This window comes from Sarcophilus harrisii, chromosome 4 (assembly GCF_902635505.1).
Source record: "Sarcophilus harrisii chromosome 4, mSarHar1.11, whole genome shotgun sequence".
Classification (NCBI taxonomy): Eukaryota; Metazoa; Chordata; class Mammalia; order Dasyuromorphia; family Dasyuridae; genus Sarcophilus; species Sarcophilus harrisii.
In genome coordinates, this window is record NC_045429.1 from 95,032,451 (window position 1) to 95,045,520 (window position 13,070).

Below are 13,070 nucleotides of genomic sequence, written 5' to 3' on the forward strand. Positions count from 1 at the left end.
TAAATCTTCCCTCTTCTTTTCATACCCTCTGTCTCAGGTCCCACCACTGTCTCAGTCTTATAGTAAGGTCTAGGTGAGAAGGGAGGCTGGCCTTATTGGAAGTAGAGGTCTCAGGTCTGTGCTGTAATGTTGGCCACAACACCCAGGGCTGCTACTTCCCTTGATAGCACCAAAACAGTCTCTCATTGATTCTGTACACTCCTTAGAGAGGGCTCTCAGTTCTTCAGACTGGGCTTGTGCCAGTCACTCCTCAGCAAGGCAAGGTGGGGACAAGGCTCTGCCCATTGTGAGGATGATGTCCCCTTTGTTGCTTCCCCTGCCTCAGAAACCTCTCTCAAGAAATCCTTAGACCTCCCAAATTGTTCTGTAAGCTGCCTGGAGCTGAGAGGTTCCTACCCATCAGTTGTGGCTACAGTTCCGTGGCTTTCTCAGAGTGGGTAAGGTAATGTGACTTAGGTAATAGAGGGGACAGATTTGACCTTAAATGGTTCAACCTTCATCCCTGTGGCCACAGAAGTCATCCAGGCAGAGTCAGGGGCACTGGCCTTAAACTCTGCATCCTTTTTTCTAGATTGATAAAATAGGAAGCTTAGGTGGGAAAATGGGGGCCTAGGAGGAGACGGTTTCTGTTTTGGCAGGTATACAAATATGTTCAATAGCTATGACTGTTTACTTAAAAAAAAAAAAAAATTGTACTCCAGGAATATATCTTGGGTTATATTGCTCCATAGGGCTGCTAGCAAAGGAGAAGGGTACTAGTGAACGCTATTCATTTTTATGGAAATATTTCCCAGCATGGTATAGTAATAAAACTGTTGAATTTGGAGGCAGAGAAGTAGGATTCAATCAATCGGACAGGGACATTTATTAGTCACCACTGCTAGTTGTTGGCCACTGCTAGGTAAGTACTGGGAATGTGAAAACAAAAATGAAACTATTCCTGCCCTCAAAAGAGTTTCTGTGGGCAGAAACAACATGCACACATGTATGTAAATGCAATGTAATTTGGGTAGTCTGGTGGACCTGTGTGTAGTGCCAAAAAATAAGATCTCTTTGGATAAATGAATCACTGAGTAATTGGAAAAAAAAAAAAAAAGTCCAGCTCCCAGTTCTGCCGAATGCTGTAACCTGTGACCCTAGGCAAATCACTTTGCTTGGGTTTCAACTTCATCAATAAAATGAGGGGTGGGATTGGATTAGATGGTCTCTTAAGGTTCAAACCTATGGTGCTATGATCCTAAGGATGACAAAAGTACTGTTTTTACAGCATGCGACTATTGCCTAGAACTGACCTTTGGTGATATGATTGTCTTCACCTCCTGTACTCTTAAGAATGACACATAATTATTTCATTCCTGAATCTCTAAAGATCCTTTCCCCATGATTAAGAGGAATCTCCAAGCAACAGATTGTAGCACAGTGCAGCTTCCTCTAACATTAGTCCATCCGTGATTTTATAGTCACTTGTGTCGCTAAAGAACTGAATAGATGAAACTTTCAGCCAAAGGCAGAATGGAGTACTCAGTACCATGGATCTCTCGCCCACAATTCTCACATCCCCAGATGCCTTCTCTCAGAGTCTGTCATTATACAGGGATAGGCACTGGGCAGATTGAGTGGTTGGAGACCTATTTAGGGTCTAGTATATAAGTAATCCAATCCTCCTCAAAAATGGCACAGGTTATTTACAGAATAGACTACATAGGCTGGGGCAAGGAAGGGAAGAGAAGCAGATATTTATTGCTGGTCTTTATGCAGCAATTTCAGTAAGATTTTGATTGGGACCAAAGTAGGAGCTTCGGCAATGGCAAAGCAAAGTGGAGGAGAAAGGGAAGACGTAAAGGTCAGAAGGAAAAGAAGAGCACAGGATGAATCATAATTTAAAGTTGGAACTCTTAAATAAGAGGCTTCTAGGTGGCTCAGTGAATAGTGTGCTCAGACCTGAGTTTAAATAAGATTTCAGATAATTTAGTAGCTGTGTGATCCCTGTTTATTTATCCCTGTTTGTCTCAGTTTCCTCATTTGTAAAATGAACTGGGAAAGGACATGGCAAAGTATTCCAATACCTTTGCCAAGAAAATCCCAAATGGAGTCACAGTTGGACACTGATGAAAAAAAATGACCGAATAAGACCAACTAGACTTTACAAGTGAGGAAACCGAGTCACAGGACTTGTTCCGCATCATACAAGTATTATCACAGCAAAGTCTTGAACCAGAACCTTCCGATTCCACAGACAAATAGGAAAAGGGAAAGGAAGAGTAAGACATTGGATAGGCGAGAAAAAGGAAATGGGGTAAAGGAAGGAATGGGCATGAAAAACTGAAGAATAAAAAGAAAGGGAGAATTAAGAACATTACGAAAAGAACATAATCGTGGTGCTTAGGGTTGGGAAAGATGGGACACGAGAGACAGAAAAAATTGGAACATGCACTGGCAGGGGAATCGGAGGACGTTTCCGTATTAGTGGTTTAACCAAGTCATTTCACGTGCTGCTTTGAGTCTCATTTTTTCAAATGTGGTTGATAATGCTTTCCAGAACAGCTTTCAAACTGAACTTTTAAGTGTGATTGAAATGTGTCCCGCCAAGTTAAAATGCCCAGTAGTTAGGTTGCAGGAGGGAGCGCGAGCCGAGGCAGAGATGTACGGGCCCGGCTCTGATAGGCGGCGCCCCGGAGAGTGAATCCTCGAGGATACGCCATTCTCCAGAGGCAGCATCTCCGGCCGGCGGCCCCGAAGGCAGCACGCCCTCGCAGCCAGAGCCGTCGGGGATCCCGAGGTCGAGGGCTGGGACGGGGGTAACTTCGGGGATGCCGCGCGATCTGGTCCTAGGCTCAGCCCGCTAACCGTTCTTCACGTGGCCCAAATCGAGCTGATTAGGCCGGGCAGCGTTGGCCATCCTCCACCAGATCTGCTTTTCCTATACTTCTATGGCGGAGCCTGTACTTGAGCATTTTAAACCCGATACCCTGCACGCACCGTGAAGTTGGGCTAGCGCCTCAGTGGCTCCCGGCAGCTCAGCATCCCTACCCGACGGGCAACAGCGTGCGGGCCTCAGGTCACGGCGGGGGAGCGCCCTCGGAACTTGGCCTCCATCTACACGGGAGCCTGGACCGGGCTGGAAAAGCTGCCCGCAGAGGTTCCAAATCACGAGGCAAGAGAGCTAGGATCGGGGAACCCGGGTTGGGGGCGCGGTAGAACGAGAAGCAGATGCCCCGGGGCGAGATGTAGGGATCAACCAGGTACAATCCAGAGACGTGAAAGAGCGGAGGAAATGCGGGTGGAAAGGCTAAACGGGATTGGGGAGGGGCGGGACCAGTAATGAATGAGAGGGGGCGGAGTTGGGGGAGAGAGAATTAGTTCTTCTGAACCTGGTGAAGCAAGTTTACTCACCGATGGACAGATGAACTAAAAAGTGTGGGGTCCCGTCGGCATCACCTGGTGAAAGACCGAGCTCCTCATGAAGGAGGGTGATGGCCGAAAAAACTGACATTTTGGAACCTCTGCCACTAGCTAGCTGAGGGCTCGCAAGCAAGTGTCTCGTACTCTTAGTAAGAGGAGTCTGAACGCCACCAATTCTAAACTTAACAGTCAGTCAGCCAACAAGCATTTATTAAGTGCTTTCAATATACCGCTTGCTGTGCTAAGCTCGGGGAAGGCGAAAACGGTTCTTGCTCTCAAGGAACTCACACTCTAACAGGAAAGTCTTAAGAGAGTGTAACGATCAGATATGTACAAAATGTATCCACCTATATCTGTATATATACATATATATCTAGAGAGAGAGAGAAGATGAAAGTAACTCTCAGAGAGGGAGGTGACAGCAATTGGGATGGGGGGTGGGGGGGGGGGGGAAGGATGGGACACCAGAAAAAGCTTCCTAAATTAGAAGGTGAGTTTGAGCTGAGACTTGAAAGAAACTAGAGGAATAAAGGTGGACATGGAGGTGAATAAGGGAGATGTGACGACCTGTGAAAGAAACAGTAAGTCTGCCTCTGTAGCTGAACTCTACAGTACAAGGAGGGAGAAAAGTGTAAAAAGCCTGAACAAGCAACACCTTTGGTGATCAGGCTTCACTAAAGCCTGATATTTCTATTTTATGATATTAATGATCGAACAACCACTTATCTATATTGTCCCTATAGTTTCTTTCATCAAGAAATTTGGATAATACGCATGGGATGGATATACCTTGTTGAGAATAAACTTTGAAGTTTTTGCTTTTTGCTGAGGTTTAAGTGGGGTAAGCGATTTGCCCAGGGTCATACACTAGGAAGTGTTAAGTGTTCAAATTTGAACCCATTTCCTCCTGACTTCAGGACTAGTGCTTTATCCACTGCGCCATCTAGCTGCCCCAAAGTTTTATTTTTATAGCTAGTGAGTTCAACATTTTTTGGGTAATAAGTAAATAATAAAGATTTTTTAAAAGGTTGGACTAGCAGGAAAAGCTCAAATCTTGAAGAACTTTAAATGCCAAAAGGAGGATTATATATTTGAGTCTGGAGGTAATAGCACATCATCGAAGTTTAATGGGCAAGAGGTGACAAGGTCTCGACTTTGGGAAAATCATTTTTCCATCTTGGTGGAGGATAGACTGGAGTGGGCAGAAACTTGAATTGAGAAGATCAGTTATAAGATTATTGCAATTTTGTTGTACAGTCTTGAACGGGTCTGACTCTTGTTGACATCCTGGACCACAACAAGCCAGGCCACATCTTTCTATCCTCCATTATCTCTCTAAGTCTATCCAAATTTATGTTTATTGTTTCCATGAAACTATCAATCCATGTCATCATCCTTTTTCCTTTTGTGTTCAACATTTCTCCAAGTCTTATCTTTTCATTACATAGCTAAAGTTTTTAAGCTTCAGCTTTAGTGTTTGACCTTCCAGTAAAAAACCTGAATTAATTTTTTATTAGTATTGACTAATTTGGTCTTCCTGCTATCCAATGGAACCTCAAAAGTTTTCTCCATCACTAAGTGCTGAGAATCTGAATTAGGATGGTGGCCATGTGAATGGAGACACATAGAAAAGAGAGATAAGAAAAGATAGGACAATGGATTGGATATGTAGAGTGAACAAAATGAAAAAGCCAGGATGACACTTAAGTTGTGGACCTGGGTGACTGGAAGTGCCCTAAACAGCAGTAGGGAAATTCAAAAGAGGGGTTTGACAGATAAGATGAGGTCAATAGGATAATTTTGTTGAATTTAATGTAGAAACTTGATCTGTCTCCAGGATGTCTGGGGTGAGATATCCAATAGGTAATTACAGGACCGCAGATTCTGAGGAAGAATATTAGATGATGAGAGATCATCAGAGGACTGGCAGGGGCAGAGGTGGGGCTGGAGTCCTCTTGGGTGAATGATAGATGGACAGATGATGAAAGCAGTAAGTCAGAAGATCTGGATGCAAGACCAGCCTTGAACATTAACTGTCTGAGCAGATTGTGTGGTTTCTTTGGGCTCCCATTTTCTCACCTGTAAAATGAGGATAATAATATTTGCCTTATCCACCTCAAAGGGTTCTGATGAGAAGAAAAAAATACTTGGTAAACCTAAATGCACCAAAGAAATGTGAATTAGTAATTATGGGAGTGATGATACGCTGAGCCTCCAGAAGAACGGACCTCTTCTTCTCTTCCTTGCATCTCCTTGATTCTTTGTGTTTCAGAAATGTCAGCAATAACCTGACCCCAAGAAGGGTCCCATGAGGAGAGGGGAATATCTGTAAACATCCTTCATGGACTTCATATGAGCTGAGCAACAAATAGTTCAGCATCCCTAGTCAGCCCATGATGGGGCATGGGTACATCTGACCTCTAGGGGGAGCTAGAATTCTGTAATTGGTTATTTGTCCCCTGCATTGAGGAAAGTTGGAAAAGAAAAAGATTGAAAACAGTGGCAAAGAGTTGGATGAGTTCAGGGGCTTCTCTCTTTCCTTCCATGTACCTAGCCATTTCCATGTTGTCTCTTCTGTTTGAATGTAAGCTCCTTGAGAGTAGGGAATGTTTTCTTTTTATCTTTAGATTTTTTGTGCTTAGAACGTGCCTAGAAAATAAATGTTTGTTGATTGATTGGTCCCTGGGAGTAGAAACATCCTCAGGGTTAGTAGAGGGGTGTGAGTCAAAGTACGCGTTCCTTCCCTCTGTCACTTATATACTTTACCACGGCAAGTTTTTGTTCAGGTGAAATCAGGTTGGGATCAACATGGGGGGATGGAACATCACTGAATAAAAAAAGTCAGAAGACAACATTTGTCACCTGAGTTGGGGGAGCAAAGACTGGGCCCTAGCCCAGCAGCTCTCCATGTCTCTATTCTGCTGAGGTTGATTGCATTTATGGGACAAGTATATACATAGACTCATCTCATTTTCCTTTATTAGATGGCTAAGAGCTGCCTCTTTCTGTGTTGTCTCCTGCCTCCTTCAGTCACTGCCCAACCTCCTAGTTTTAGAAGATCTTTAGGGGATCTTCAGACTCAACTGGGTGCAATAGTCAGACCTGATGAATGGATACCACTGTTGGACACTCCAAAGCGGAAAGCAAGGATTGCCCTTTGTCACTGCAGAAGAGCACCCTAGAAGGGAATCTCATAGCTTCCTGACAGATAACAGCAAGGATATCTTTTTGCCTCTTTTTATATCCCCTGCACTTGGCACAGTACCTGACATGTTGTTCGATCATTTCAGTTGTGTCCAACTTCCTGAGACCCCATTTTGGAGTTTTCTTGGCACAGAGTGGTTTGCCATTTTCTTCAGCTCATTTTTACAGATGAGGAAGCTGAGAAATACATTAAATGACTTGCCCAGAGTCACAAGGTTAGTGTCTGAGACTGGGTTTGAATTTATAAAAATGAGTCTTTTTCATTCCAAGCTCAATGTTCTTTCCATTCATCTCCTAGCTTCCCTATCTGGAACATAGTAGGTACTTAATAAATTTTTTTTGATTGATTAGCCTATAGATGGTCCTTTCATGAGAGTTAGTGGGTGTATTCAATGAGTCTATAAAATTATCTATACTAGAAAATCTAAATATCTGTGGAGACCAGAGGGAAAACTTATTAAACACTTATCAGAGAAGGGGTGGGTGGGTGGGACTGCTGATCAGAAGAGCAGCTATTGACTTTGGGTAGGAAAAAAGAAAATGTGGGGAGGACAAAGGCTATTCTTCCCTATAGACCTATATCTCCTCAGTGTCCACTCTAGCTCCTTTCCATGCCCAGAGGTCATTTCCTTTGCTGCCTTGTGGCCTCTGTAGAGAATTGGCCCATAGCCCATGGTTAGGCAGAGAAATGGAATGAGTTTCTTTCTCTCTGAAAATGCCTAATATAGGCATCTTAGGGAACTCTGTTCTCCTGTCAGCCTCTTTTAATTGCCTAAGAACTAACTCCTATCAGTGTCTTCCACCCCTAACCCTTTGGATACCTTATACTTTATGCCTCTCAATAGTGAACATACTAGAAGCTGTGAGGTTTCTGGGTGTTAAGTACACAAGTCAGTAGGGACCTTTTGGTTCCTTGAAAGGTTCCTCTCTGACTCTTCCTGCTGACATTCTCCCTTTTCCCTCCCTACCCCATTTAATGGCTCCAACCACTGATAGCCTGATAGACTGGCAAAGATATAATAGGTACTTCCCAAGAGGGTTGGAGACTAGGCCTGTGGTTTTATTGGGCTGAAGAAGGAGCTCCATCGAACAGTGCAGGTTGGCCCTTTCTCTGTATTATTCAGAGCACGCTGAGAGGTTAGAAATCTTGTCCAGGATCATATAGCCAGCATGAATCCAAAGTAAGATAAACTCACTTCTTTATCCATTACCCCTCACTGTCTCTCAGGAAATTATTAAATGTTTAAAATGAAGTGCATTTACAAAGGGCCTCCATTTTATAGTAGAATATGTTGGGTTCTACCTACCCTGGCCCAGGAAACTTCCAAGCACCTCTCCAGGCTCTCTCCCAGCTTCCTCTCCCTCTCCCCTGCCTCCCTCCTCCCTCGCTCCCCAATCTTATAAGATAAGTTCAAATCTTAGCTGTTGGGGTTAGCTTAAGTGCACAGTTAAGGGCCTTCTTTCCAGAGTCTCCGGAGGAAAGAGGAGGTGAAATGGCAAGATGTGTTCACTTGCCTCTAAGTCCAAAGCCTGGAACCCTTGCAGCAAATACAATCTTAGGCAGCTAAAGGTTTGTATATATTATCAAAATCTTATGGAAAAAACAGATACACAGCTATCCTATACAGTAGCTAGTAGATATGAGGGACATGTCTGTTGGTATCTGGTATGACCAACTGTCATTCTGGGTTTGCCCCTCTCTCATTCTTGCCCAGCAGCCCCTTCCCCTTCCCCTCTATTTCAACCCCTGAAAAGTCAATCCAGAACACTGCTGTTCCCACCACTTCCTTTCCAATCAACCCAGCCACATTCCAGGAGCATTGCTGCTCCCTTTTTGGATCCAAAGATTTGGGGGTGACTCCCTATCACTTTCATTTCTTTCTGAAAACTCCCAAATTCTTCCCAATTATGTGCAGCCTAAACAAATATGATTCCTTTTGGCCTCCTGTTCATCTCCACTCTTCCATACCAAGCCATCTCCCTTCTCCTGGCAGTGCCACATTCAGAGACCCACCAACCCCATCAACTGTGTCTCCCGGGCTCCTCGAAGAGCCGAATCCCAGCCACAGGAGCAGCAGGTTTTGGGAGGAAAGGAAGAAGAGTGTCATGTGGTCCTTGCAGGGCATCTCTCTAGCCACAGGTCTTCCATGGCTAGCTGGGAACATGGTGCCCAGGAATAGTACCACCTTCTGAGTGGCACACGAGGTTGACTCATAGTCCAGAACCCTCTATTCCAGGGAAAAGAAATCCTTGGAGCATCTCAAAGATAAGAAAAGAAAGGTGAACTTAAAGGAGGTGTCTTTCCTTGAATATGGCCTGGACTTCAGGGTCATTGGCCTGTCTCCTGGTACTCCCTTCACAGAGTAGGTTCCTCCACAGCAGGAAGCTGAGGTTGGGGGAGGTCTGCATCATTCTGGGAGGCTTGGTCTGAGCACAGTTATGGGATGGGCAGACACTGTCCCCAGGCCCCTCGTCCTACTGAAGCAGTTTGGGCACTTCCACCTACAAGGGAAGGAAAGCAAAAACACAGTATTACTGAAGTTCTCTCAAGCTGGAGCTCCCTATGGTCATCTCATGTGTTTTCCACTTCCAACCATCATGGAACAACATAGGGAGAACTCTGACTCCAATTCCTAAGGGAAAGGAGAGAAAGGAAACACCTGTTTCCACATTTGGCAGTCTTAGCTGAAAAACTTGGTGTCTAAACTGAATCCTCCATGCATACTTTGGATGGTTCCCTCAGGAAAGAACTGAGAACATGTCTGGGTTTAAATTTAGACTCTGTCATTTATCAGTCATGCAGCAAATCACTTTACCTCTGAGCCTCAGTTTCCACAGCTATAAATGCAGTTGATAATACTTGTACTACCTGTCTCACAAGGCTGTGCTTAGGGTCAAATGGCCTAATATTATACACAAGTTATTAAGAAGATAAAATGAAAAGTAGGAGTACTACTCATGCTTTCCAAAATCATTTAAAATGCCACATTTTAAAATACTTCAAGTAAATCCTCTCTCTCTCTCTTTTTTTTCTGTCTGTGTAAATAAGGACACTAGAAGTTTGATACTAGATCAATCCTGTAGTCCGTGTAATCCAGTATTCTGTTCTTTCAGATGGTTTTTAGGATTCAATTGAGCAAATTTTCATTAGGCACCTGTGGGGCAGAACACCTGATAGTAAGATCGTAATATCTAGCCTAATGGGACTCAGATATCACTGAGTCTGACTCCTTTGTTTTTAGACTTTTGGAAACTGGAGCCCTGGGGAGATAAGGATCACTCAAATAATCATCAGATGTGGGATTTGAATTCAGGTTCTCTACATGCAGACCTTACTTACTGTATCAGTGTGGTCCATTCTATTCTAGGTGATGGGGAAAATACAAAGTTTAGAAAGAACACCATCTTTTCTTTTCTGGAGTTTTTGGGCATATATTCATTCCCTCCTTGTCTGCCTTATAAAATCCTCTGCTCCCTTCAAGGCTTGGTGTCAGTGCCTGCTCTTGTGAAAGGCTTTTCCTCATCCTTCTGTTCCTCCTGCTACTCTCCTAAAGTTATTTTGTATCTTCTTGGTATGTACTCAGGTATTACTAAACATAGTATCTCTCCAGTAGAAAGTAAAATCTGAGGACAGGGGCCATTGTTTTTCTTTGTATCACAAAACATCTGGCATAGAGCTTTGCAGATAGGAGAGGCTTAGCAAATGCTTATTGAATTTGCACAGGGGTTCTTAACCTGAAATTGGTGATCTTTATGCATATACACATACATATGTGTATAGATATATAGTTACATTTATATATAGATAGATAACTGTCACAATATAATTGATTTTCTTTGTAGTTCTGTGTATGTTGTTTCATTCATTTAAAAACATTATTCTGGGGCAGCTAGGTGGGGCAGTGGATAGAGCACCAGCCTTGAAGTCAGAAGGATCTGAGTTCAAATTTGATCTCAGACACTTAACACCTCCTAGCTGCTTGGCCCTGGGCAAGTCACTTAACCCCAATTGCATCAGAAAAAAACAAACCAAAAAAAAAAAAATCCCATTATTCTGAGAGAATAGACTTCCCCAGATTATGAAAGGGATTCTTGAAACAAAAAATGTTATGGATCCCTTGATAAGGAGGACCTCTAGGACATATAATAATAGTAATATATACATGTATGAAAGGAAGGATAACTCCATTTCAAGATGAGGTCCTCGGAGTATCTAATTAGGGAAGGCTTCATGAAGAAGATGGCATTTGAACTGGACCTTCAAGGAAAAGCAGAATGCAGATGATGGCATGAATTTCCTCCAAGACAACCAGCTCATTCTCATGATAGTCAGCTACATGACATTGTTAACATTCAATAAGTGCTAAAACAAGGGGAATCTTTTTTCACCTAAAATATGGTAAAGATCAGCACCATGCCCTAGGGTTACTGACAGTGGCCAAACTTATTTCAGAGTCTCACGAGATCTTGACACTACTGGCTCAGGGTCAGACCACCACTGACATCTACCAGGTCAGTCCTATGAATCCTGACTCTTGCCTAGATGAGCCTCCCAGAGAGAATGGGCTTCTGCTGATGGATTATACAACCTCATAAGGAGACAGAATAAACAAGCAAAGCTGACTCTTGGGAGTCATTTCCTTAAAGTGCTTTGTGTGTGTGTGTATGTGAGTGTGTGTGTGCGTGTGTGTGTGCGCACGCACGCGTATGTGTCTGTATAATTCTCTGTTCTCTCTCTCACACATACACACACACACAGCCCCCAAAGAGAAGGTCAAAAGATTGAAACTAGTTCTAATATTTTTGTTAAATAGCCTATCATTTCCACACACAACACTTGATGCCCAAAGTCTGTAACGACCTTTCTCCTAACTTCATACAACCCTTTTAGCAACATCTCTCAAATGCCCTTGTCATATACTATGGTGCATCAAAGTTTTGCTTAATGCAGATGCATTAAGATCGCTCATCCTACCACATTATATGACCCCCTTTTTATGAAAGAGAGGGACCCTTTTTTATGGAAGAGAGATTTCTTATCTAAACCACATGTGACATCCAGTAGGTAGAACAATTCAACACACAGCAAGATGTTGTGGGTAAAACCTGGCCACCATGTAAGGAAGACCAAGATCTTATCTGCTCTCAAATGGCTCTTTACAATCCTCTGTGATTATTAATTGAACAACAATGCCACATCTGGGTTGGTAAAGAGAATTTCCTATTGGGGAGTTTCCTAAACCAATGAAACTTGCAAAGCCAGACTACCTCCATTTAAATTGTTCAGGGCACAGTTTTTGCATACAGTAAGTGCTTAATAACATTTGCTGCCATGGACTTCTTCACTTCAGTTCAACCCACTACTGATTGTCTGGGAAGCTTTGACTCACTGCATTTCCAGCCTGAGCTGGTTGGCTCCTTCTCAGGTAGCCTGGTGCCCATGGCCCTCCCTAGAGATTCTGTGAGCTTAGTTCAGACACCTGATTGACAGCTCCTTGCAGCTCGGAATTTCTGAACTTAATCGCTCTACCAACCTCAACTTCTAGAGCACAAATTATAGGCCTGGGCCATTATGGTAACAATTTTTTCACTGAACTCATACCTGGTTCCCCTCAACCTAGCAACTGATTCCAATTTTAAGGGGATAAATGAAAAGACAGAATCTGCCCTGACTATTCCTTTCCTAAAGCTAGTGGTCCACAGTAATTATCACCTATTCCCCAGACAGTTTAGTACTTAAATAAAGGATCTGAGTGTTTGCCACTCTGTACCAGCCTGGTATCTTTAACTGGATTGAAAAGTTCATGAGGATACACGTGTCATATCTTATATTTCTCTCCTGTCCTCCACAGTACCCAACTTAGCACCACAGTGCACACACTCAGCAATGGCTTGCTTTTATTGACCAATGCTTGGTGCTAAAAATGTCAGGAGGCTTGGCTAATACTGAAGACAACCCAAACTATAAATCTTTCAAGGACCTGAGATTATTTATCATGGGGAAGAGAAGGTTGAGGAGAGATTTAATGACATTTTTCAAGTCAATAAAGGGAAAGGCTCTCTGGGAGTCTCTGTGTGTGTTTATCTCTCTATTTCTTTCTGTCTTTCTCTCTTCCTTTCCCTCCCTCTCCTTATTCTCCCACTCTCCCTTCTTCTCTCTCTCTTTTCTCCTTCTCTCCCTCCCCCTACTTCCTTTCCTCTCCTCTCCTCCCATCTTCTCCTATCCCCCTTTCTCCCTCATCTTTCTCTTCCCTACTCCCTTCTTGCTATCTATCTCTCTTCTCTCTCTCTCTTTCTCTAAGAATAGAACCAGAGATACTGTGGCAAAAAGTATCAGATTTGAAATCAAGGTATTTGAGTTTAGACCCTGCCATGTATGCTTACCACATGTAACCTCTCTTATAAAATTAGATCTAGGATACCCCTCCCCCCATTCAGCCACTGGTTGGTTTAACCTGAAGGTA

At 43.3% G+C, this 13,070-nt stretch overlaps 1 protein-coding gene across 1 annotated transcript in view; it reads right to left on the reverse strand.

Annotated features, from left to right (window-relative positions):
• Positions 1-6,881: 6,881 nt before the first annotated feature.
• Positions 6,882-13,070, reverse strand: part of LMOD1 (leiomodin 1) — a 67,639-nt gene continuing 61,450 nt past the window's right edge. The window contains exon 3 of the mRNA XM_003767569.4: positions 6,882-9,108. Coding sequence (XP_003767617.1) covers positions 9,082-9,108 — 27 coding nt within the window. The 3' untranslated portion in view covers positions 6,882-9,081. The remainder of the gene's footprint in view (positions 9,109-13,070) is intronic.